Consider the following 23667-nt stretch of genomic DNA (forward strand, 5'->3'; position numbering starts at 1 on the left):
CATAAATATTTTTATCAATAGTTTTTTTTTTGTAGTTAAGAATTTTTTAAAAATTAATTTATAATTTATGTTCTATAAATAATTAAAATTTGATTATTAAAAATTTTGTACCTTTTAGAGTGTGAATCGGTGAATGGACTGCTCACCCGGCTGGACAATCCATATTTTTGATTAATTTTTCAACAATACCGCGATGTCATTGACGCTTGATACAAATAAAATGAAAACCACTGATTCTATTTATTTCTGAAAAAAAGGAAAAACAAACAAAAGTAATTGGCGGGCTTGATTAATACCCTTATAACCAATTGATGTTTACTTAATATATAAACTTTTGTATTAGGGATCACAAACTTTCATCGCATGGATCTAAATTTGGTAAAAAATTTAAAAACATTAATTGAAACTAAAATATATGATTCAACAACAGAACATCGATATGAACTCGCATGAATTTAATCAACTATTTACGACCAAGGTATATAAATCACAAATAAAATATACATAACCCAATTTCACTTTGATTATTAATTTTTTTTTTTTACTTTTTTATTTTAGATGAATGGCAAGTTGTATTTTTAGTTCTATTGATATGTATATTTCTTAATTTTTTGTCTTGCCATAAAAAAAAGCAAGTTCCTACCCTACAGCAAGCGTGTCTCATTAATAACGCTGACTTCTTTATCATGTGCTCCAAATTACATATTCAGTTTTGGTAAATCTTCTTCAGATGACGATGTAGAAATTTTAATCATCATCCTAAAAAAAAAAGTTGTATAATTAACACATTATTACAATGTAAGTGTACTCATTATTCGAAGGAATTTTTGGATTTTAATTAATCAAAGTTTTAACAAAGATATTTGATAGTTTGATAAATATTTTTTGGTAATTAAAATTTATCAAACTTCAGTGATCAAATTGCATCAAATAACGAGTTATGATACTTTTTTTTACATACTTCAATCTAGAAACTTCGTTAAATTTCTATGATGTTATCTAACTCCTTTAGATATATATATATATATATATATATATATATATATATATATATATATATATATATATATATATATATTTATAACTCAAGCGTATAAATATAATTAATAGCAATTCAAAGGATATGGTTAATTACGTAGAAGCTTTATAATATTGCCGAAGAATTTTCATAGTTATAGTTCCAATTAATAAATTTACAATAATTGTCACCACCGCGATTGTCTGGAAATTTCTATTCAATTTATGACGTTTCAATCAGCATACCGTTGATTTATTATTTGTAATACTCCTACGTGTTCAATTATAATTTTGCTAATTCTATTGCCATTCCAGAGAAAACCATAATTTGGAGTATAGTGGAAGTACTCAATTAGCCGCCGAGCATTTAAGATAAATCAATTGAGAATGCGATAAATCATCGTAAAAGAAGAAATGGACCAAGAAGAAATCCTAATTAATATTTAGATTTCTTTAACTAAAGAAGAACAAGAAGAAAAAGAAGATAATGAAATTATTATAAAAAAATTTAAGCGGATAAGCATGTATCTAATATGGTAATGGGTTGAATGAGTTGCGTCTGCAATAGTATCTTTTCCTCCTACACACACCACCTCCTAGACAAATCTGGACCACGATCGATTGCGAGGAATATTCTTGGTGGCGCCAGGATGTCTGGACACTGTCCGTGTCTCGTATAATGTCTATATAAAAGGTTTATTGCGCGTATTGCTTTTTACTTGCATTCCTAATCTAATTCTCGAGTTTAAAATTCTTTCAGCTTTGTGCAATCTCTTATTTTATTATATTTTAACTTTTAAATAATATTACCACTGCAATAATAATACAATTGCAATAAATTATGGATAATTAATTAATAAAAAATAATATTTATTATTTAATAGGAAAAATAACGAGGATTCTATTCATAAAAATTAACAATTTTATTTTTTAAAGTATAAAACAAGGTTTTATTGTTTTAATCTTTGGTGTTGATACTTGAACAATGAAAAAATATATTTTCAAAAAATTTAATTGTTTATTTTTCGTTTTATTTTCAGATAGAAGAAATAATTATTATGACGCTATTATAATCATAAAATATTTCGATTAATTGTTCGAAAGCATGACGCGTGTAGCACAAAATAAAGAGGAGGAGGAGGAGAAGGAAGAGAGTAAACTAGTACAATTAAGGGGTGTAAATTGTCATGAATTGGAGTTGTTCTTACTTGCTCCGAAGGACTCAAATGAGAAAAAGCGAAGGATGAAAGCGAGATACGAAGCTGGTGAACGTTGGAATGGAGAAAGATGAAGAAATAGTGTATCCGCGGTATTGTCGCGCGCGCAAGAACTGAAGGAGGGATGTGTACTCTGGGTACCACCGATATATTATATGGGGTATAAATACATGAATCGCGCAAGCTCTAATCATCATTTGTTCTCTAAATTTTCCAAAGTCAAAACTTGATGCTGGACGTTATTTTTAAATCGCGGTAGGCCGCTTGCTTTTGAGTTTTTTGTCATTGTGCATCTTGATTTATAACGTGCAATTTCTGAAGAATACTACTTATTAAAAATCGTATACAGTAGTTGGAATTGTTTCAATTATAATTGGAGCAGGTGTAAAGGTGAGAAATTTTTATTTATTGCGTGGAAAAATATTTTGTAAAATTTTATATTTATTATTTATTAATTTTTTTTTTTAAATAAAATTTCAGTGGATAAATTTAAAAATCCTACGGGAATGTAAAACGCGTGGCATGTAAATGAACAATGATGCACTTGATTGTAGATTTTAATCAAAAGCTCAATTTTATTTATGCTAATTTTTTCGATACTTATTTTAGTGAATTTTATCACGTAATTTTTTACAAGTAAAGAATTTTGAATTAATAAATTAATGAAGCTTAATTTTGATAAAAAAAAATTATTCTATTTCGTATAAAATAATTTTCTATTTTAATTAATCGAAGCTTATTTTATTAAAATTATTGTACCGGAAAATCAACAACAAACATTGACTTTAATGAGTCACTGATGTGGCATTTTTCATCGAAAAGAAACCTCGTGTTTGTGCTGCAATAAAATGAAATTTGATGGAACAAAATCTTTAAATTTACTCGGTAATACAAGTTGAATTTACTTGCAATTTATTGAGTAAATGACTATCTTGTTACTATTCTTGTTAGCAAAAACGATACATGCTCTTTTTATTTTTATACTTTAAAATTTTTAACAAGACAAACATGACAAATTGTATGACATCATAACAGCTATTCTATATAATGATTGTTAAAATTTATATTTCCATAATTTGTCTGGAACTATTTAATGTGAAATAATCACATCATTTTCAAACAATAATAATGTTATTAATTTACTTTAATCGACGGTAATATTAATAATAAGCGCATGTATTTAAAGTGTTATATTTGGATAGAAGATTTAATTTCACAATACTATATTACTAATGAAATTGGTGGTAATAAATTGCGTGCTCGGAATCCAATCAATTACTAAAGTTTGACCACGTCAAAGAATAACTTTCCCAGAGGTTTTCATATGATTAATATAGATTTTTCTATTCTTTCCATTCACACTAAATGTCCTCATTAATAAATTTATTATAATGTACGCCTCTTGATAAACTTTACCCTTTTCAGAAAGGCTTCATCATTTACTAAATAAATCTATAAAATTTTTCGTCAAATAATTTTTCATTTACTGTCTAACAAAAACTTTTTCTACTAATCAAATACTAATTGATTATGAGGAAGTGAATTTATCTTCGTGATTTTTATGACGTACATAAAAAAAACAATTTTTAGATATAATAATCTTGATTTTTATCATCTATAAATTGAATTTTTATTTCTTCCAGTTGGTTAATATATCAGTTATTAAATGTCAAATCTTTTAACATAATAATGTAAATTTTAATGCATGCTTCCTCAAAATGTAAATGTGTATGAGAACACGTGAGTAATAGTAAAGTCTATGTCATTTTTACTTTAACGATGTATACCCTACGTGACCCACCGCTCTAAATTTTTATCACACTATAACTATATATTAAAATTTTATAAAATGTCTTTTAGATATTTTATTATTGAAATAAAATATTTTTTAAAAATAATTATAATAAATAATAAACAAGGTTTATTTATTTTTCAGTTCTACGATGAATCTCCGATGGGTATTATTAACATTGACTATTTTCGCTTGGTGGTCCCATGCCGACGCTGGAAGATTAGCGAGACCCGATTGCGAGTATGTTTTTTACCGGAAAAAAATTCAAAAAAAAAAAAAATGATTAATTATTTAATAATGAATAAATATCTAATAATTGAAATTAATTTTTTAGGAAATTTGTTTTTCATCCACACTGCAGAGGAACGCAAGCTAAAAAACGAGTTATTACGGACCCAACTAGCATCAACAATAGCATAAAAGACGGAAACACGGAGAGATTATGTATTTGCAAGTACTTGACGAAAAGTGGAAAGAGAGAATTATTGGCAGTAATTAAATTATTAGAAACAATGCTTGCTAATGTAAGTATTAATTTAATATAATATTTTATGGAATTTTTTATATATAAAAATTAATTATTGTAATTTATTTCATTATCTTGTATGACACGCGTTGTAACTTTTATTGATCTAGTAGAGTTTAAGTAATTATCTGACGTAAAATTTAATTTTAGGGTGTCGACGTAAACATGCTCTATGATACGTATTCAAATATGGGACTGCTATCAAATAAAGATCAAAATGATAATTTGAGATCCACGCATCATACAAACCAACTGAGCAGAAGTAGTGATAATGTCGATTATAATAAACCGGATATCGACTTGGATTACTAACATATAACGACTAGCGAATAAACAATAACAATAACGATTAAGATGTCAGTATTTTACGCGATAATTGTATAACTTAATTCTATGAAATCTGTTTGCAATGTTAATTTATACAGTGCAAACGATCTTTTAACAAAAACCAGTCAATATATTTATGATATAAATTATTTTTTTGTGAATTATTAAATAAACATTTTAAATTATTACATTGTATATATATATAAACATATGTCAAATATTATTTTATATAAATATCATTTTAAGTGTACACTAAATCATTTCTCATAAAACTAATTATAAATAGTTTTATTAATAAAAAGTTTATTCATTAGGATTTTAGTTTTTAATCAAATTTACGAGCTTTTATCAAAATTTACACTCTCAAATTTTTAACAGTAACTTTTTAAAATAAGAAATATTGAAGTTTTTAGTTGAAATAGATAATTTATTGTATTATAATTCATTTGTAAAATAATTTTAATGTAATACATTATTTTACTTAAAAAAGTATTTTTGTTTTATTTACTTTGTAATACCTTTTTTTATTTTCAAGTTTACTCTGTGTCAAGTTTGACTTTCTCAAAATTTAATTATCAATAATGAACCCTCCGGATGTTACACTTAATTTACTGAAAGATGTCTAAAAGAAGAGACAATTGTCTAGCCGATATTTAATACAAAGGCTAAAAAAAATTATTTTTTTTTTATTTTTAAATTCACCAAATTTCTTTGTAAAATTTTGTAATTTTTTTTAATAAATTCAAATATAAGAGATGTAAGATGATTTCTTATCAAGTATGAAAAAAAAAAATGTTTTATAATATTATTTGACAATGAAGTTAACAGACAGAATTTTTTTTTATAATTTTATAGAAATTAAATTTAATGAAAAAAATTTAATAAAAAAATTCCACATGTGAAAATTAAAAAAAAAAATTGTTATTTGGTAAAAATTTATGACATTAAAGTTAGCAGTCACTTGACCTATTTTTAATTTTTTTTTACAAACAAATTTGTTCCAAAAAATTGGATTTTTAATTTTTTTTTAACAAATAAATTATAGCAAAAAAAAAATTATTAAAAAAATAGACTTGTAGAAATTTTAACAAATTAAAAATGCAATTTTTTTAAAAATAATTTCTTAGAATAAATTTTTTTGTTAAAGAAAATTAAAAAATTTTCAAGAGACAGCTAACTTTAATGTCATAAAAATTTTTAGAAGCATTTTTTTTTATTAAAATTAATTTATTCTAAAAATTAAAAAAAAATTGACAGCTGTCAGCTACCTTCAGTATCATAACATTATTATGATTATATTTTAGCCAAAAATACCTTGTGTAACCACCAGATGATGCTGCATTATTGTGGCCGTTACAAAATTTAAAACTAGGAGTTTAATTAGAGTATAATGATTTTATTTGTATCTCTATATTTTATTAAACATTTAATAGAGTCACTTATTAATAGATTTAATTTCTAATCATGAGTAAAGACATTGGAGATAACTTAGACTGGGGAAGACTATTAGGATGTCCTCCGTCAACATTGACAGACGATGTCAAAAAAATGTAAGGTTATATTTACTCCATTATTTATTTATTATTTACTTTTAATAATTATTGCTAATATTTTTATTAATAAATTTAAGTTTAAATCATGGAATAATGAATTTCGTATGGGATGAAATATCGTCTGTTATTCAACCGGTAGAAGATGTAGTTGAATCACGAAAAAATATATTGCTAAGCCGTCTCCAGAGCCAAGCACCGGTGCCGGCTATTCAACATCTCAACAAGATAAAATTTATACAGAATGCAAGGGCGCTAATTAAGTCACAAATTGATAAAACTGAAAATGAGTGTATGGCTACATCAGATTCTCTTGACGAGAAAGGTATTTTTTCAATCTTATATTTTATAATAATTATCAAATAATACTAAAGTTAGCGGTCAGCTGTTAATTTAAAAAAATTTTTTAACAAATTAATTACAATAAAAAAATGCTTCTAAAAATTTTCACTTGTAATTTTCATTAATTTCCACCTGTGAAACTTTTTAATTAAATTTTTTTTTTTAATAATTTAAATGCTTTAAAATTCCAAAAAAATTTTTAATATCTGTCAACTTCAGTGTTATAATTATCAATTGTAATGTCAATTTTTTTTTTTAGGTTTACAAATAGCCAAATTAAAAAACGAACAAGAAAAGATAAAAATAAAGACTGGTGCTTTAAAGTTAAAACATAAAAAAATAATGAAAGAACTTAAATCATGCACTGACTTAATCTCAAAATGCAATAATTTGATACCAGGGTCCAAACATGAAATTGATGAACCTGCTGTTAATCATTGTCTCACACTAGTTTGTCTAGTTTCCTCAAGACAGGATAAACATGAGGTAAAAAAAATTTTATTATATTTAGTAGTAAATATTAATGGTACTTATATAACTAAATATTGACTTTCAGGCGTTTAAACAAATTCGTGAAATTTTATGTCCAGTTGCAGTTCCAGAATTATGGGATATTTTATTACGTAAGCGTATGCAAGACACTGAAAGATTAACTCGACTACAATTAGGACTGGAAAATTTTGAAAAATCCCGATCATACGATCAAATTTTGAGAATTGTTTTTGCTACTGTTGAATCACAAATAATTTCTGCTGTACTTGAAGCGATGATACACTCTGAAATAGCAAATGAAAATATAGCTAATGGAACTGTGCTTATTAATAAAATAATGGTGAGTAAATTTTAATAATTAATTTTTGTTGGATAAAAAATATTAATTAACTTGAGATAAAATTTTTTTTAAAGGTAAATGACTCGGAAGATTTACTAACTTGGATAATGTTGAATATGGAAGTTGCTCAGCAGCTTTCAAAGTGCAAAACTTTTCAGTATTATCTTGAATATTTTAAAAATTTTAACAATGAGAGGAATCATTTATCTGAACGAGAATCTGAGTTAATGAGTGATATTTATAATATTGGTCTACAACTTGTTAGTATTTTTCCATTATTTAATTTTATTATTTACCATTAATCTTCTAGATACTGACTAGCTGAATATTTTTTCAATAGGATGACCATGTAATAGCAATTCACAATTCTTTAAGTTCAGCAAAATCTGGCGGTCAATTTTTAATAAAATTAAAGGACGAAATAAGCGATGAGTTAGCGATGATAGATGCGTTAAATAATGAAGATAGTTCCAGCTGTTGTGAGACCAGTATAGTTTCTGAAATAACAGAATTTCACAAAAACACAGATGTCAGTGCATTAAATAAAGTAATGCTGCTAGATAAAGTTGGAGCTTTCAGGTAGTTAACAGTTCTTGCATTTGAGTTACTATAATTTGTTAAATCACTTAAAAAAAATTAATATTAATTGTTTTTTACTTTTAGATATGCTTCATTATGTATGAGTAATATTTTGTTAGTTACACCCTGCATAACATCAGTTATTCCAGTTTTTACATCACCACTGTACCATTTAATTAATTGCCTGAGAAATATTATGACCAACAATTTATTAAAACAAAAATTGGAGCAAAAAAATCTAGAATATGCCAACCAACACATGTTATCTATTAAAGATTCAGCTTTAGATTCGTCGAAAGAAAATGATATTTTCGAATTACTTGATAAAATAAAATATAAAAACGGAGTATGTCAACAGGAATTAAAAAATCTAGAAAAACTATACGATGATTGGGCCACTCAACCTGTTCAAGAAGCGATGTCTGTTGTTGATGATACAGTCAACAGATTAACATATGAAGAATGGGTTAAGCGTTATAGTTCACTACTGTTCTTGATGACCCGAAACAGATAAACTCTTAGATTATATTATTAAATAATTAATTATTATTTTTTAAATTATTATAGCATGTAAAATAAAATAGTGATACTGAAATCAGCGGACACAATAATTTTTAGTTTTATTTAAAAAATAAATTAGTATTAAAAAATTGCATTATAGTTTTATAAAATTTTTGCATGGAAAATTTTTTTTTAATTTCACAATAAATATTTTTTTACGTAAAATTATAAAAATTTACAGATATTTGTTCATTTTTAATGACATTAAATTTAGCTGTCGTTTTACAATTTTTTTAATTTTCTTTAGCAAATAAATTATAGCAAAAAAAAATTATTAAAAAAATAGACTTGTTGAAATTTTAATAATTTAAAAATGCAATTTTTTTGAAAAAATTTTTTTGTTAAAGAAAATGTCACAATTTTTAGTATTATAATATAATGCAGTATTTTTTTCAATAAATTTTTTTATATACATTCAAGTACTTATTATTTTATTCCACATATGTTTAAAAATTGGGCAGCCGAATTATTGTAATAAACATAATTATACATACATATACATATAGTATAATGCACGCGTCATTCATGTGGTAACAAGAAACCACATGATTCGGCCGTGCTTGTTTAAATGTCTACTTGAATGTACAGTAAAAAATTTTAGTTACAGTTATAGTATGCCAAAACGCTTACACAGCTTTCGGGTGTCAAGTAAGAAAAGATTACGAATAAATAGTGATAAATTTTCAAACTATAAAATGGTAATTCCTAAAAATGCTAAAGCTTTGCATTCTCAAAAAAATTCTAACCTTAAACAAAATGAAAACACGGGAAGTGTTAAATGTGTTGAAGGAAATACGGGTGAAAGTTGTGATAAAATTAATGAGTCTAGTGATCACATCAAAGCTGATTATTTAGATACTCCTGTCAAATCTGATAACGATAAAAAAGAGTACAGGTTAGTGATATTATTTATTTATCTTCAAGTTTTATGTCACTGAAATCAGCTGACATTAAAAATTTTTTCATTTTTTTAAATTAGAACTAAAAAAATATTTTTTCAAAATTGTACTTGTAGTTTTTAAAATTTTTAAAATGTCAAATTTTTTTCTATTTGTTTTAACAAGAAAAATCCTGAAAATCGTCAGATGTTTGCTAATTTTATTTTCATTCTGCGAAAATTAATTTAGCAGATATTTAATAAATTTAGGAATTTTTTTTAACAAATAAATTATGGCAAAAAAAAAATTGATATTTAAAAATTTTTAAAAACTATAAATGCATTTTTTTAAAATAATTTTTCAAAACAAATTTATTTGTTAAAAAAAAATTTTTTTAAATGAACATTTTTATTTTTTTCAGAGTAATAAAACTTCAAAACGGTCTAACTGCACTTTTAATTGCCGATACACATAATATATCGAGTGAACAATACACCAATGAATACGAAGCAGGTACCGAATTTTTTTCTAATTCATTTCTGACATTATAAAATTTTTTATTTTGATTTTTTTTAGCATCTAGTTCTAGCGAAGAGGAAAGTGAAGAGGACGACGATGACGAAGAAAGTGAAGAAGATTCTTCAGAGGAAGAAGATGGAGAGATGGAAATGAGTGAAGAGGATGATAAACGACCTCAAGTATTAAAGAGGGAAGAAAAAATGGTAAAAAATAAAAAACAGTTAAGATTGACTATTAAATGTAATTATTTAATAATATTTTCAGGCAGCATGTGCATTGTGCGTAGGAGTCGGAAGTTTCAGTGATCCGCCTGAAATCCCTGGAATGGCTCATTTTCTTGAGCACATGGTCTTCATGGGTTCCAAAAAATACCCAACTGAGAACGAGTTCGACGTGTTTATAACGAAGCGTGGCGGAACTGACAATGCATCGACCGAACCAGAATTGACAACGTTTACTTTTGAAATAGACGAGAAACATCTTTTTGCTGCGTTGGACCGGTTCGCTCAGTTCTTCATTGCTCCCCTGATGCTGAGGGATGCGATTTCTCGTGAAAGAGAAGCTGTGGAGAGCGAGTTCCAAATGCAATTACCATCAGACATCAACAGGAAAGAGCAATTATTCTGCAGCTTGGCCAAGCCAAACCATCCAGCGACCAAATTTACTTGGGGAAATTTGAAAACTCTTCGCGACAATGTAACTGATGACAATCTTTACAAAAAGTTACATGAGTTTCGTGAGCGACATTACAGCGCTCATCGCATGACACTCGCTATTCAAGCACGCTTGCCTCTCGACACTCTAGAAGATTACGTTAAAAAATGTTTCTCAGTTGTACCGACAAATAATTTGCCTTCTGAAGATTTCAGTATTTACAGGGATTCCAATTCTTTTGACACTTCGAATTTCCGGCGTATTTACAAAATAAAGCCGATTAAAGACGCTTGTCAAGTTGAACTGACGTGGTCGATGCCGCCACTTCATCATCTTTATAAAACAAAGCCTCATCAGTATGTCTCTTGGATTATTGGCCACGAGGGCAAGGGCTCAGTGATCAGCTATTTAAGAAAAAAAATGTGGTGCCTTGACATATTCAGCGGCAACGGAGAAAGTGGCTTTGAACACAGTTCAATGTACGCGCTTTTCAGCTTGGCACTTGTCCTCACTGACGAAGGTCATGCCCATCTAAAAGAAGTTCTCGATGCAATATTTTCATACATCAATATGATGCGCAAATTAGGACCGCAAAAAAGAATATTTGATGAAATACGCATGATAGATGATACGAATTTTAAATTTACTGACGAAGAGCCTTCCATTGAAAATGTCGAAAGCTTGAGCGAAAATATGTATTATTACAAACCACTTCACTATATTACTGGCAGTGAACTCTACTTTGAGTACGATCCGGAATCAATTCAAGCGTGCATGGATGTTCTCACTCCTGAAAACGTAAATATTATTATCCTAGACAAAAAATTTGATGATTCTAAATTTGATAAGGAGGAGCCGTGGTTTAAAACTAAATACACGGACGAAGAAATTCCAGCTGATTGGATAGAGTCTTGGAAAAGCATAGAACCCATCCAAGAATTTCATTTACCTGAGCCCAATGTTTTTATAACTGATGATTTTACTTTAATTCCTGTTGCGCCAATTGAAGCGCCGGTTAAAATTCATCAAGATACTTTAAGTGAAATTTGGTACAAGCCTGATGCTAAATTTCGCTTGCCTGAGTGTTATATGTATTTTCAATTAATATCGCCTGTCGTTGCGACTTCACCAGAAGGGTAATTATTATTTATTTTATAAAAATTAAATTTTTTATTTCTTTTTAATAAATATCTTATTTTTAGATCTGCTCTGTGTGGTTTAATGGTAGGAGTTTTGAAACTGTTACTTGCCGAAGAATTATATCCAGCAATCGCAGCTGAATTGACTTATGAGCTGAATGCAAGTGAGAAAGGGCTAATCATTAAACTCTATGGATTTAATCAGAAACTCCCAATTCTTTTTGAAGCAATTATTAATTACTTGTCGAATATATCGGAGCTTGTTACAGAAAATATGTTTCAAGTTATGAAAGAACAGCAATTAAAAGATTATTATAATGCTTTTTTGAAGCCTTCTACTCTAGGAAAGTATGTTATTATTTATACATCATAAATTTAAAAAAAAAAAAAAAAAAAAAAAAAATTACAGTTAATTATTCATACAACTCTTTACTAATTTTTTATTTATTTATAGAGACGCCAGGCTATCTATAATAATATTAAATCACTGGTCAAATACCGAAAAACATGCAGCATGTAGCAAGATATCATTTGAAGAGTTCAAAAATTTTGTTAAATATTTTAAAAAACATATTTACATTCAATCTTTAATTCAAGGTAATATGACAAACGATGACGTGAAGAAAAATGTATTAAAATGTTTTGATATTTTAAACTCTGGACCATTATTACCAAATACTTTTCCGCGAATACGAGCAATGTCAGTGCCTGTTGGAGTCCATTACTGCAGAATTAAAAATTTTAATAAAACTGATTCGAATTCTGTAGTGACGAATTATTATCAATCAGGATTAGCTTCTATAAAATTGTCAGTGACAATTGATTTATTGACAGTGAGTATTTGAAGCTAATACGATAATTTTATTACTGTTAATCAAGTAGATTAAATAATACAATTAATAATCTAAATAAAATGCTTTGATGATATAGATGATCATAGAAGAGCCTTTATTCAATCAATTAAGGACACAAGAACAATTAGGATACGATGTATCTTGTCTACTCCGTGATACATACGGCGTGTTTGGGTACTCAATAACTGTGTGTACGCAAGCGGATAAATTTAGTGTCGACCAAATTGATGATCGAATAGAGGCATTTTTAAAGTCTTTCTATGAAAAACTTGAGTCTATGTCGGACAAAGACTTTCAAAATCACAAAGAAGGCCTGCTAAAATTGAAACAGTGTGCTGATATTCATCTGAAAGAGGAGGTCACTCGTAATTGGTCAGAGATAAAATGCGGCGAGTATATGTTTGACAGATTAACTCAGGAGATTAATGAAATTCATCGAATTAGTCTTAAAGAGTTGAGAGATTGGTTTAAAGATCATATTTTTGGTGGAAGTAATTTCCGTAAGTTGTCAGTTCAAGTTGTTGGAACGAAAAAACAAAATAAAAATATTAGCGATAATGAAATTAGTAAAGTTGAAGATGTTCAAGGTAAGAAAATTTTAATTGCTTATGTTAATAGTTATTGAGAGTAATTAATATTTATTTTCAGACTCAGCAGTACAACATAACTATGCCTTGCAGTATCTGGATTCAGATGACAAAAATAGTGAAATTTTTATTAAAAATATTGAAAAATTCAAGTGTAAATTATATGCGTATCCAGAACGCTATAGCAATTAATTTATTGTAATTTATAATTGACCTTTCGAATTAAATAATTTATTGTAAAGAGAAAGAGAATTTTATCAAAGAACTAATTATTAATTTAATTAATTTCAGATTTTATTTTAATTTAATATGGTAAAAAATTTTAAAGGTTTTTAAAGAATCAAACAATGGACTGGGATTGGATTTATTCCAAAAATACTTCTTGGGAATCCCAAAAATTCTTAACCGGGTAATTCACATCCGTAAAATTTTATTTGAAGTAGGAAAGGATATTAACAATAAATTAAATAAAAAAATTAATTTATTTTATATCTTTATTTTTATTTCATCTCAAAATTCATTCGAAAGCTTAATCTCGGTCGTAAACAAAAATGTTTATGCTAATGTAACCAATTAACAATGATAATATTATTTTGTTATAATGATGTGTACATATAATATTTTAGGATAGAAGGAGAGAGAGAGAGAGAGAGAGAGAGAGAGAGAGAGAGAGAGAGAACCGACGAAGTTATGTTACAAAATTCGCCACGAGAATTTTTTTCAATTTTTTTCCGTGGAAGTATATAATAGTTAATCAATAATGTTGAAACCTGTTAATATAAGAATTTCATAACACTCTTTTACAGTACACTCATTCCATCGCAGATATCAAGTACTTTATTATTTGGAAAAAAAAAAAAGTAAATTAATTTTTTAATTTTAGCGTATCAGCATTAAATTTTTATTTTTTCTACGGGTGAAATTAAACATCGGCAAAATTGTTATAATTTTTATTATTAACTTTTCCTTTTATTATTTTAGGATTTATGTACTATTTTTCATGGGGACATTATATGGGACCCACGTGCGTTTCCGTCTACATCAATATAGTGGTTGAAATTTTTATTTTTAGTATTAATTCGCACATTGCTACAATTATACGTTGTGAAATTTCTAACATTATGTCTTACAACAAATACGTTTAATAACATCAATTATTCAAACAAAATAAAATATACAAAAGCAAGAAATTAATTATTAGTTAAATCATATAACATAAAGTATTTCATTTAAAATAAAATAATCAAAATTAATTAAACTTAAATGTAAAAAGAAGACTATGTATTTTTTAAAGATTAATAATTAATAATAGCCGGTTTATTTTTTTTTTTTATAACAAAAGTAAATAATCGTAAAAAGTTATAATTAAACGTTTAATAAGTTCAATATTTTTTTCTTTCTTATATTTTTGTGAATAATAAGAGAAATATGATGCAAACTACTGCTCATGAAGCATTTTTAATTCACATTTCTCGGTACCATATTTTATATTTTTGTGTATTTATTTTTTTATTTTTTTTTTAATTATTTATTCTTTAATCAACTTGGCGCTTAATATTTTTTTCAAATGGAGTTTACAGATATTTTAATTACAATATACGATAGATTATGTTTAAAACGTGTTATAGTATAGAATAAGTTTTTATTTTTTTTGTGGGTCCCAAAATGCTACAAATATAACAAATAAATAAAGTGCATTAGCACTTTTTTCATTTTTCTATTTTTTACGCATCATTTTCATTTATTTTATTAAATGTTCAATAATGTGCATTATTATTATTAACTTTTCCATCATTCTTTATTGCATCGCCTTTTAATTTTCTGTTACTTCATTTTAGCGTGTATAGTAACTAATTTAAATATTTTATTTTAGTGTATTCAGCAACAGTAATATCATCAAGTATGATAACTTTTAAAGTCATATCTTTTATTTTTCTTGTTGTATTTTTCATAAAATTCAAAATGCCATTTGACCACTGAATAATTAAAGCAATTGGCCATTAATTACCTCGGCAAATATTTTTATATTGTTGTAAGTCATTAATTTTTTCATTTAAAAAATCGCGGCTTGAAAATGAAACAAGTACAACGTGGTACATTATTTTAGTCACAATTTTGTTTTTAAAATCTGTTGACATTTACAATCATGGTTATTATTACATATATTAATCTGAAAACATTTAGTAGAGTTGTGTCAGTATTGGTTTCAATATTAATCATCAAATTACCGGAATATTAATTATTCCCAGTTGGTTTATTTTTTTTTAAAGATTTTAAAATGGATTTTATTTTCAATTTTTGGAGGCACACATGCGCTTAAATAACATCTGGTAATTACGACATTAAATAAACATTTATTGTTTAATTTATAGTTTCCAGTTGCCGTGTTCAAACTAAACGCACATTCTCGTTCAATCTCCAAAAAAAAAAAAAAAAATACAAATTCAACTTTGTAATTACGACTTTGTTTTCTTATTTTATTTATTTATTTTTTTTTTTCTTATTAAAACGTTATTTGTCGTATAAAGTCATTGTCACAATGCATATAGTAATTATGCAATAACAAATCTACAAAAATATAACATTTTTCAATCTCCTTGATCTCACATTTTTATCAACGGCTTTTCATTTTTTTTCTTGTATATTAATCCCGTTCACTTAATAATCGTATACTCTTACATTTTTTTTATTCCTTTATCATTATCATAATCATATTATTTTATTTTACATGGTTCATAATATCAAACCATAGTCAGCCTTGTTTTTATTATCCTTATCAATGCCATGAGTTTCATCCAGATCACTTTTAATTATTACGTTTATTCTCTCTATACTCATTCAATTTAATTAAATGAATCAGATCACTGAGAGTTAATAATCATAATTAATGATTATTAATACTCATTAATCAGCACACTACACTCTTATTTACAAATTACTTCACAACATAACTATTAAAAATCATTCAGTTTTATCATCGCATTCACACTTGACTCATTCTTACATTATTATGCACACAATACACAACTATTTTTCATACATAAATAACATACTTACAATAAATGTTATTTATTTATCGTTTATTCTTTACTTAAATTCAGATTAAGTTTTATCAGGCACGACAATTCAAGCACTCGTTTGTCAGCATTTGTATCAATTAAAATACGAGAGATCCTACCAGAATAATAAATCATCAATCACCCTATTCAACAACTATGCAAATATTAATCGCACATTTAAATATAGGGACTCGTATATATGTATAAATATATATTTTACCTATATGAAAAGCATCAGTCTCTTTACGCCAATAATACCGTCGAGGTATCTTGTGTCTCATTATTTTTATTTATTATCCGTTCAAGTCAGTAAACATAATTATTATCGCTTATAATAATGATGTTTTATAAAACTAAATGAGGCATCCGATAACAAGACCGTGCGAAGCGAGCATTTCATATAATACCGGAAAATATATATTTTATATCATGGTAAAAAAAATAATCACATTCCTTAATAATTAAATACCTATAACAGTTGACCATATTTCGTTTTATGTTTATAAAATCAGCGTATAGAAACGCTAATCAGTCAAAGTTACGCATTTATCGTCGCAAGAGTATGATCTCTTTATTACGCTATTTTTTTTTTTTTTTTCATTTCGTTCATCCATTATTTTTTTAACTAATGTATACGGCGATATTTTTGGCAGTGAGGACATGGTAATGATCGCATTATCGATCTATTTATACATTTAGTTTATCCTTGTACATTTTCATATCTTTAAATCACACTCATTACTGTTTCATTTTTTATTTTATTAATTATTGGCCCCACCAGAACTTTATAAGCACATCGAGCTATAGTGCACTTTTAATATTACATAGTCTTATGTAACAAAAAAAAAATATACTTCAAGATTTCAAAAGAGAACACAATTTAAAAAAAAAAAAAAAAAAAATAAAATAAAATAAAATAAAAGAAAAATCCTCAACCATAAACTTGATTTTTATTCTAAATAATTTTTAATAAATTTTTTACAAATATAAAAAAAAAAAAAAAAAAAATACAACTTTAGCACAAAAATTAACATAACTCATTATCATAATAATTAATAATTTTAATAATTATTGAAATAATATCTAACACAAAATTTTTAATCTTTTAAAAATATATAATTAATTTTGTAATAAATGAATAAAAAAAATAGATTAACGTATCAAACGTTACTTTAACTGTGCACGACCGCTCGATAGTCATATAAAGATATTAGTTGCGGTCTTTAGTTACATCCGAGAACTTTAAATATTCTTCCTCCTCCCATAACCCGAAATTAAAGTTAACTTCGGGTGAATTTAATTATCTTTTACCGTTTGTGATACATTTAAAGATGCATCGCCTTGGCCCTTCTCGACGGGCTTGCCACCACCGTTAACAGCACTCTCTGTTTGTTGATTAGATTCTGTTTTTTCTTTGGCATTTACGTCTTTCACCAATAATTTACTAAAAAGACAAAATAAAAAATAAATTTAAAGATATTTAAACATTTGAAGTAATTAACTAAATAAACTTACGAGAAGGCATCTGCGTTGACTTCATCAACCGAATTGTCTCGATTTTTCGAATCTTTTTTCATGTCATTCTCTTGATTTTTTTTAGCAGCAGACTTTTTTTTGCTCGTAGCCTGTAAATATTTAAAATTAATAAATAAAAAAAATTATAAGAAATTAAATTAAATTAAAATTCGACAACTTACTTTCATTTGAGTTTTCTTTCCGCGAGTAGCGAGTGAATTATTACCTCCTCGCGGTTGAAACATACGAGTATTTAAGCGTGGGAATGGCACCTAAAACAATCAATATAGCAATTCTACATAAAATCAAGCTACAATAATAATATTCATGCACTGGTTCGTAATTATTTTCAAATACTCAAGTATTTAAAACAAATACTACTAATTCTCACCAATGCATCCACAATCTGGAGCTCCAATAATAGGAGTAGCGTCACAAATAAAATATACATATTACACTATTTGTACAATGTATTTTTAAATTATTTTAATTCACAATCAATCAAGCCATTATTAATTAAATATAAATATATAAAACAATAACAATCAACAAAAGATAATTACATCGTGCAGAAATTAATTTTAAAAAATAGATTTATACCTGTTGAGGGAGTCGTCCACGAAGATGGCCTTGTATTGGCTGAGGACCTTGAATCCTTCCAGGTTGTCCGTAGTTAGCTCCCCATTGACCAACAACGACTCCAGCGATTTCTAGTTGACCTCCACGTGAAGGTACAGGTCTGCGAATTAATTCACGCTGTAGAACGTTGACAGGTCGATTGACACGAGCACGATTTTGCGTGTCATTCAATGCACAGCTAACTGGTAGACCGTTCGGTGTTAGCGCCAGTGATCGGAATCCAGGAATCAAGTCTAAAAAAATAAAATTAAGTTTATTAGTCATTATTATTTTGGCAACTGACTCTGTACACTGTACATACTAATAATAATAAAATGTATCAATTATTTAAATAAAAAATTACTTGAAGCTATTGGTGGTTGTGGAGCCCGAGCGTATACAGGATTAAATCCTTCGATAATGGCTTTACGCATTCTTTCAACTTTTACAACGCGATCAATATGACCTCCACAGAGTTCAAGAAGATTTTTAGCCACTGCTGCACGAGCTAGAGTGTGGTGGAACAGTTTGCCGTCAAAGAACAACCATGGGCAACACATCAGCCACGGGATTGGGGCACCACAAGCATCGTTTGCCAATAAAGCTGTTTCCACACCAGCCATGAACAAAGTTGCCAATTGAACACCACGGAATGTTACCAGTGGAAGCTAAATTTTTAAATTTATTTTATTAACAAAACATTCAAAAATTATTTGGTGAGTTTTAAAAGTACCTGAAGATCTTGGAGGTATTGCGGGTTCATTAAATCCGGTGAAAATGCTTGAACAATAAAAGCATCAAGTTCTTGACGACGTAATATTTTCGTCTTGTCCGAAAAACACATGATGTATCTATAATAAATTTAATTATGAGAAAAAAAAAAAAAAAAAAATTATTATTTTTTTTTAGACAATTAGAATTTTTAAATTTAGATTCATAAAATAAATGATAAATACCTTAGTACGCAAGCCATGACCAGCAAGTGCTGTGGTACATAAGAAATATTTAACATGAGTGATGTATCTGATTTCATGCATGTAAGGAATCCACGAAGCCGACGGCGTTTATCTTCAATGCCAGTACTGAAAAATAAAGTTCACAGAATTAAAATAAAATTTTCAAATTGTTATGCGGTAGTTATTTCATATATTTAAATGCACAGTCGACACGTAATAAAATACACAGATACAAAATTATTAATAGACATACAGACTATTAAACACACAAATTCAAAAAACTCTCCAGAGCAAGCTGTATTTATAAATAATGAATCAGTGGCTAAAAGTCTCATTTAAATAATTAAAGTACCAGTTCAATCGACATGATAATCATTTTTGTTCAAAGCTACTGTATTAATTAAAAATGAATTGCATTTAAATATTTAAGTACTTACCCGAACCACAAACGTTGAATTGTCGGTACACCCCAGCCAATCTGTTCAGCTTTGATGAGCTCTGGTGTTTGGTATGGATTTGTTTTTGACCATACCCACTCTTTAATTAAAATATCAGGCACTTCGATTTTTTCATTATCTATTTTAAAAATGATAAATAATTTCGTAGATTGATAAATGTTATATTATTTATAAGCTTCACATTAGATAAATTAAATAAAACTATTCTGAATTATATTACCTCCTTTTTCTTTATTCTTAGTAGCCATAAATATTTGATGATGAAGATTAAACAAAATAGCGTAAACCATTTGCCTGACGGGTCGATAAATGACATGAATAGATGGAAACTCCCGTTGATTTTCATCTTCCAGTAATACGGGTAATTTAATTTCACCCGTTGCGAGAATTTGATAAATGTGAGGTGACATTAAACCTTTTTGATGACGTTCAGAGGCAGTTCTCATTACTTCTGGTACAGTAGTTGGAATACTGATAGGTTTATCAATGACTTTAGCTTGTCCCGTGGTAGGGTGTGATGGTGAAGTCACTGATGAACTGCTGTTAGAACTCGATGAACTAATTGATAAATTACTGTGTGTACCATTAACAGCGGGCTCTGCAGCTGGCTGCTCGTCATCGGTTTTAACGTTATCACCGTCTCCTTGAGACTGCAGTCCTGGTGGCTCAATAACTATTTGTGGTGCAGCTTTAGCATTTGCTGTTGCCTGATTGTAGGCATCCAAACTCTCACGCTCGCTCTCCGCTGTTTCCGAAGCAAATCGGGACGTTCCCATAGCACAATTTTCGTCAGGTGTCGTTGCTTCTGTTGAATTTTGTTGGTTTACAACAGGATTTTTTTTGTCTGATTTGTGAGTTCCTGAATAAATATTTAAAATAATTTAAATAATTAAATCAAACAGTTATTATTTATTTATTGATTTATAATTAAATAACAAACCTTTAGTTGGTTTAGTTGTTTTATAATGCAAAAATCCCTCCTTGGTTCCATTAATATAATATTGGACGGACTGATGGAGTTTAGAACATCTAGGATCAGACGTTGAGCTAAATACTTTTTGAGCTAATACGTCTTTGTCAGTCGATGGAAGGTCCTTAACAAATGTTGCAATTATTTTAATAGATTGATCAATATTTGTTTTGTTTGGACCAGTTATATTGATATTCAATTTTTTATAAAAATCTGTAAGTTCTTGTTCTGTAAGAATATAATTTCCAAGTAATGCAGCTAATATACACAATCGATCTGATGGTATTCCAAGTGATTTATTGACTTCTGACATTAAATATTCTTTTGTGTCCAAAGATCCTTTGTACGTAAGTTTCAATTGTTCTGAAGAAAAATAACGAGGTGGATCAAAAGCTGCATACTCTCCGTCATCAGCAACAAGCCCATTAAAGTTATTTTCACGACAATATGCAATTACTTCTTGATGATGATCATCCATACTACACATCTAAAATAACAATAGACAGTTATTACTTTTTATTAAATAATAAAAAATATTTAAACTCTTTTTAATCAATGATAATTAAAATAAATATTTACCACAGATACTTTTAAATGACGTAGTGCCATACGTAAGCTAGTACGTAAACATACGGGAGGTGTCCACCAAATTTTTGGTGGTGGTGTACCCTTCGTAGCAATATGCTTTAATACCTGTTTAATAAATAAAAATAATCATTATACCATAAATATATTTGTTTTTGTTTGTTTCAACAATTGTATTGTCTTGTATTTATACTGTCAACAACATACATTATTAACTTTATTACGCATTTGAAGTTGCTGCTGAATCCACTCAGAGCGACGTGGAACTTCATTACAGCCATTGAAAAACACCACCAAGTCAGCTCCTGACAGCTCAGTTGCTTGAATTAAAATAGCGAGAAACTGGAGCATACGATTCCATTGTCCACCACAAGCCCAGTCTATTCAATAAAAAATAAACAATTCATTTATTTCACTTAATTTCTCAAACTTAACAATAACTAAAATAATGTGTTATTTATAACAACACATACCTGAAAAATATCCACCGTAAAGACGATCTAGACAACATTCGGCATCTAAAACGAGACGTAATAATGGTGGATGTGATGATTGAGCTTTGTTAAGGCGATTTCGCTGTCTTTGAATAACTTGTCGTGCAATTTTCAATAAATCCACGGTCACTGCACCACTAGATACGCAATTGCTATCTAAGAATGTTTGAAAATCCTGGATACCCATCGTAATTATTTATTTTATTATCTCGTGACAATTTAAAGTTTCTTTTGTTATTGCTGCTGCTGCTGCTGTTAGTTTGTTTAAAATTAAAAAATTTTGTTTTTTCAAAATTATTTTTATTTTTTAATTCTTTATTAATTTCGTGGTAATTTTTTTGTAACTGTTTAATACAAATTAGTATTTTTAATCCAACATATAAACTCGGTATGTCTCAAATAGAAACCTGTAAAATAAAAATAAAAAACAAAACTATTATTAATATTAATAATAATAATAATAATTGGCGTTAAGCTTGAAGACATTAAAATGAAATATTAACGCTGGTAATTTATCAACAATATAATTAGTTAATAAAAAATAATAAATAAAATATATTTAATTTGATAAACAATTTCTAAATATTACATGATAACTAACTAGCTTTAATTACGTAATGATTAAAAAGTGTCATAATAGTAAATAAAAAGAAATAATTAAATAAATGGCAACTCCTTTTAAAAATTAACTATTTATAGGAACGCCATTGATTTTGTTTACTTGTGGACGTAGCAATAAAATTAATTGATGTATACCTATATTTATCACCACCATAAATACATAAATATTTATAAATCATTACAACCAATAAATTAAGTATTAATTACCGTCGTTTACTGGCGTCATCAACAAATAAATAAATATCTGCATTTAAATTGCTCTTGATAATTTATTAAATTAATCGGATACAATAAACGATTGAAAAGATAATATGAATTTTATAAACCGGCATGGCGATAGTAGACTCAGGAAAAAAAAGAATAAATTTGAAGACAAAGACAGCGGTTACTTATGCAAGCCTATCAACTGGACTCGGGATAATTTTAATGTAATTACGACATCCACATTATTTGTCAATATTTAAATATTTATAATTAATGCCATTGATTTTTATTATTAATATTTATTTAATACTCACGCAAAATCCAAGAGAACCATCGTGGCTCCTAAAATGTAACAGAAATCGCACGCACACACACACTACCAATTTTTTAACGTGTGTGCTTCTTCATCTCTTTTTCGGGTATGGTGCAAATTACACGACTAAAATGGCGGAAACAAGTTCAGAAGAATTATTTAAGTTGGCAGCACTGAGCTAAGTCATAAATTTAAATGAATCGTATCGTTTCATGGAAATAACGAGACCTGTGTGATCATTTGAGTCATTTATAAATAAAAAAAAAAAAAAAAAATGAGTAATAAAAAAATTGTATTTTTAATTGTAAATAATTAATAAATTTTCTATTATTGAGCAGGTGTAATTGTAAATTGTTGAGTAAATATTATTTAAAGAAAATTTTTAAAATATAATTTGATAAAAAAAATCAATTTGATAAATTTAGTGATGACACGTGAATTTTGACAGATTTAAAAATTAATAAATAAAATACATATTGTTAAAAATAATTGAAGATATA

At 27.5% G+C, this 23667-nt stretch overlaps 4 protein-coding genes across 4 annotated transcripts; 3 read left to right on the forward strand and 1 right to left on the reverse strand.

Moving 5' to 3' along the window:
• Nucleotides 1–131: 131 nt before the first annotated feature.
• On the forward strand, nucleotides 132–5192 carry LOC141534360 (uncharacterized). Its single transcript, XM_074253678.1, has 8 exons — nucleotides 132–272; nucleotides 344–478; nucleotides 559–798; nucleotides 1333–1711; nucleotides 2058–2624; nucleotides 4171–4266; nucleotides 4361–4550; nucleotides 4703–5192. The coding sequence occupies exons 6-8, from the start codon at nucleotides 4178–4180 to the stop codon at nucleotides 4862–4864; spliced, it is 441 nt and encodes a 146-aa protein (XP_074109779.1). The 5' UTR covers nucleotides 132–272; nucleotides 344–478; nucleotides 559–798; nucleotides 1333–1711; nucleotides 2058–2624; nucleotides 4171–4177; the 3' UTR covers nucleotides 4865–5192.
• Nucleotides 5193–6234: 1042 nt separating this feature from the next.
• LOC141534329 (uncharacterized) lies at nucleotides 6235–9008 on the forward strand. The gene is made up of 7 exons (XM_074253634.1): nucleotides 6235–6429; nucleotides 6510–6754; nucleotides 7031–7257; nucleotides 7328–7603; nucleotides 7678–7863; nucleotides 7944–8182; nucleotides 8267–9008. Exons 1-7 carry the CDS (start codon nucleotides 6344–6346, stop codon nucleotides 8694–8696), a joined length of 1689 nt encoding a protein of 562 aa, XP_074109735.1. The 5' UTR covers nucleotides 6235–6343; the 3' UTR covers nucleotides 8697–9008.
• A 280-nt stretch (nucleotides 9009–9288) lies between these two features.
• LOC141534314 (nardilysin) lies at nucleotides 9289–13863 on the forward strand. Its single transcript, XM_074253597.1, has 8 exons — nucleotides 9289–9638; nucleotides 10043–10134; nucleotides 10198–10343; nucleotides 10405–11930; nucleotides 11997–12281; nucleotides 12388–12766; nucleotides 12864–13374; nucleotides 13436–13863. Exons 1-8 carry the CDS (start codon nucleotides 9289–9291, stop codon nucleotides 13564–13566), a joined length of 3420 nt encoding a protein of 1139 aa, XP_074109698.1. The 3' UTR covers nucleotides 13567–13863.
• A 137-nt stretch (nucleotides 13864–14000) lies between these two features.
• Nucleotides 14001–23303, reverse strand: LOC141534316 (constitutive coactivator of PPAR-gamma-like protein 1 homolog). Its single transcript, XM_074253602.1, has 14 exons — nucleotides 23169–23303; nucleotides 22009–22436; nucleotides 21743–21915; nucleotides 21530–21643; nucleotides 20921–21437; nucleotides 20201–20839; nucleotides 19960–20098; nucleotides 19523–19648; nucleotides 19300–19417; nucleotides 18931–19234; nucleotides 18549–18820; nucleotides 18131–18220; nucleotides 17949–18058; nucleotides 14001–17877 (listed from the first exon to the last, which is right to left on the reverse strand). The coding sequence occupies exons 2-14, from the start codon at nucleotides 22214–22216 to the stop codon at nucleotides 17730–17732; spliced, it is 2958 nt and encodes a 985-aa protein (XP_074109703.1). The 5' UTR covers nucleotides 22217–22436; nucleotides 23169–23303; the 3' UTR covers nucleotides 14001–17729.
• Between the last annotated feature and the right edge of the window lie 364 nt (nucleotides 23304–23667).

This window comes from Cotesia typhae, unplaced genomic scaffold (assembly GCF_013202065.1).
Source record: "Cotesia typhae breed Kobodo isofemale line unplaced genomic scaffold, CoteBio_Ctyphae scaffold_13, whole genome shotgun sequence".
NCBI lineage: Eukaryota > Metazoa > Arthropoda > Insecta > Hymenoptera > Braconidae > Cotesia > Cotesia typhae.

Bases quoted from the DNA above. Each gene is read 5' to 3' on its own strand.
- LOC141534314 (XM_074253597.1), top strand. From the start codon at position 9,289: ATGATTCGGCCGTGCTTGTTTAAATGTCTACTTGAATGTACAGTAAAA. The intron at 10,135-10,197 runs GTACCGAATTTT...GATTTTTTTTAG, and splicing joins CACCAATGAATACGAAGCAG to CATCTAGTTCTAGCGAAGAG. The intron at 11,931-11,996 runs GTAATTATTATT...TCTTATTTTTAG, and splicing joins GTTGCGACTTCACCAGAAGG to ATCTGCTCTGTGTGGTTTAA.
- LOC141534329 (XM_074253634.1), top strand. From the start codon at position 6,344: ATGAGTAAAGACATTGGAGATAACTTAGACTGGGGAAGACTATTAGGA. The intron at 7,604-7,677 runs GTGAGTAAATTT...TTTTTTTTAAAG, and splicing joins TGCTTATTAATAAAATAATG to GTAAATGACTCGGAAGATTT. The intron at 8,183-8,266 runs GTAGTTAACAGT...TTTTACTTTTAG, and splicing joins GATAAAGTTGGAGCTTTCAG to ATATGCTTCATTATGTATGA.
- LOC141534360 (XM_074253678.1), top strand. From the start codon at position 4,178: ATGAATCTCCGATGGGTATTATTAACATTGACTATTTTCGCTTGGTGG. The intron at 4,267-4,360 runs GTATGTTTTTTA...TTAATTTTTTAG, and splicing joins TTAGCGAGACCCGATTGCGA to GAAATTTGTTTTTCATCCAC. The intron at 4,551-4,702 runs GTAAGTATTAAT...ATTTAATTTTAG, and splicing joins TAGAAACAATGCTTGCTAAT to GGTGTCGACGTAAACATGCT.
- LOC141534316 (XM_074253602.1), bottom strand. From the start codon at position 22,216: ATGGGTATCCAGGATTTTCAAACATTCTTAGATAGCAATTGCGTATCT. The intron at 20,099-20,200 runs GTAATATAATTC...TTTTTAAAATAG, and splicing joins TAAGAATAAAGAAAAAGGAG to ATAATGAAAAAATCGAAGTG. The intron at 18,059-18,130 runs GTAAGTTGTCGA...AAATATTTACAG, and splicing joins GAAAGAAAACTCAAATGAAA to GCTACGAGCAAAAAAAAGTC.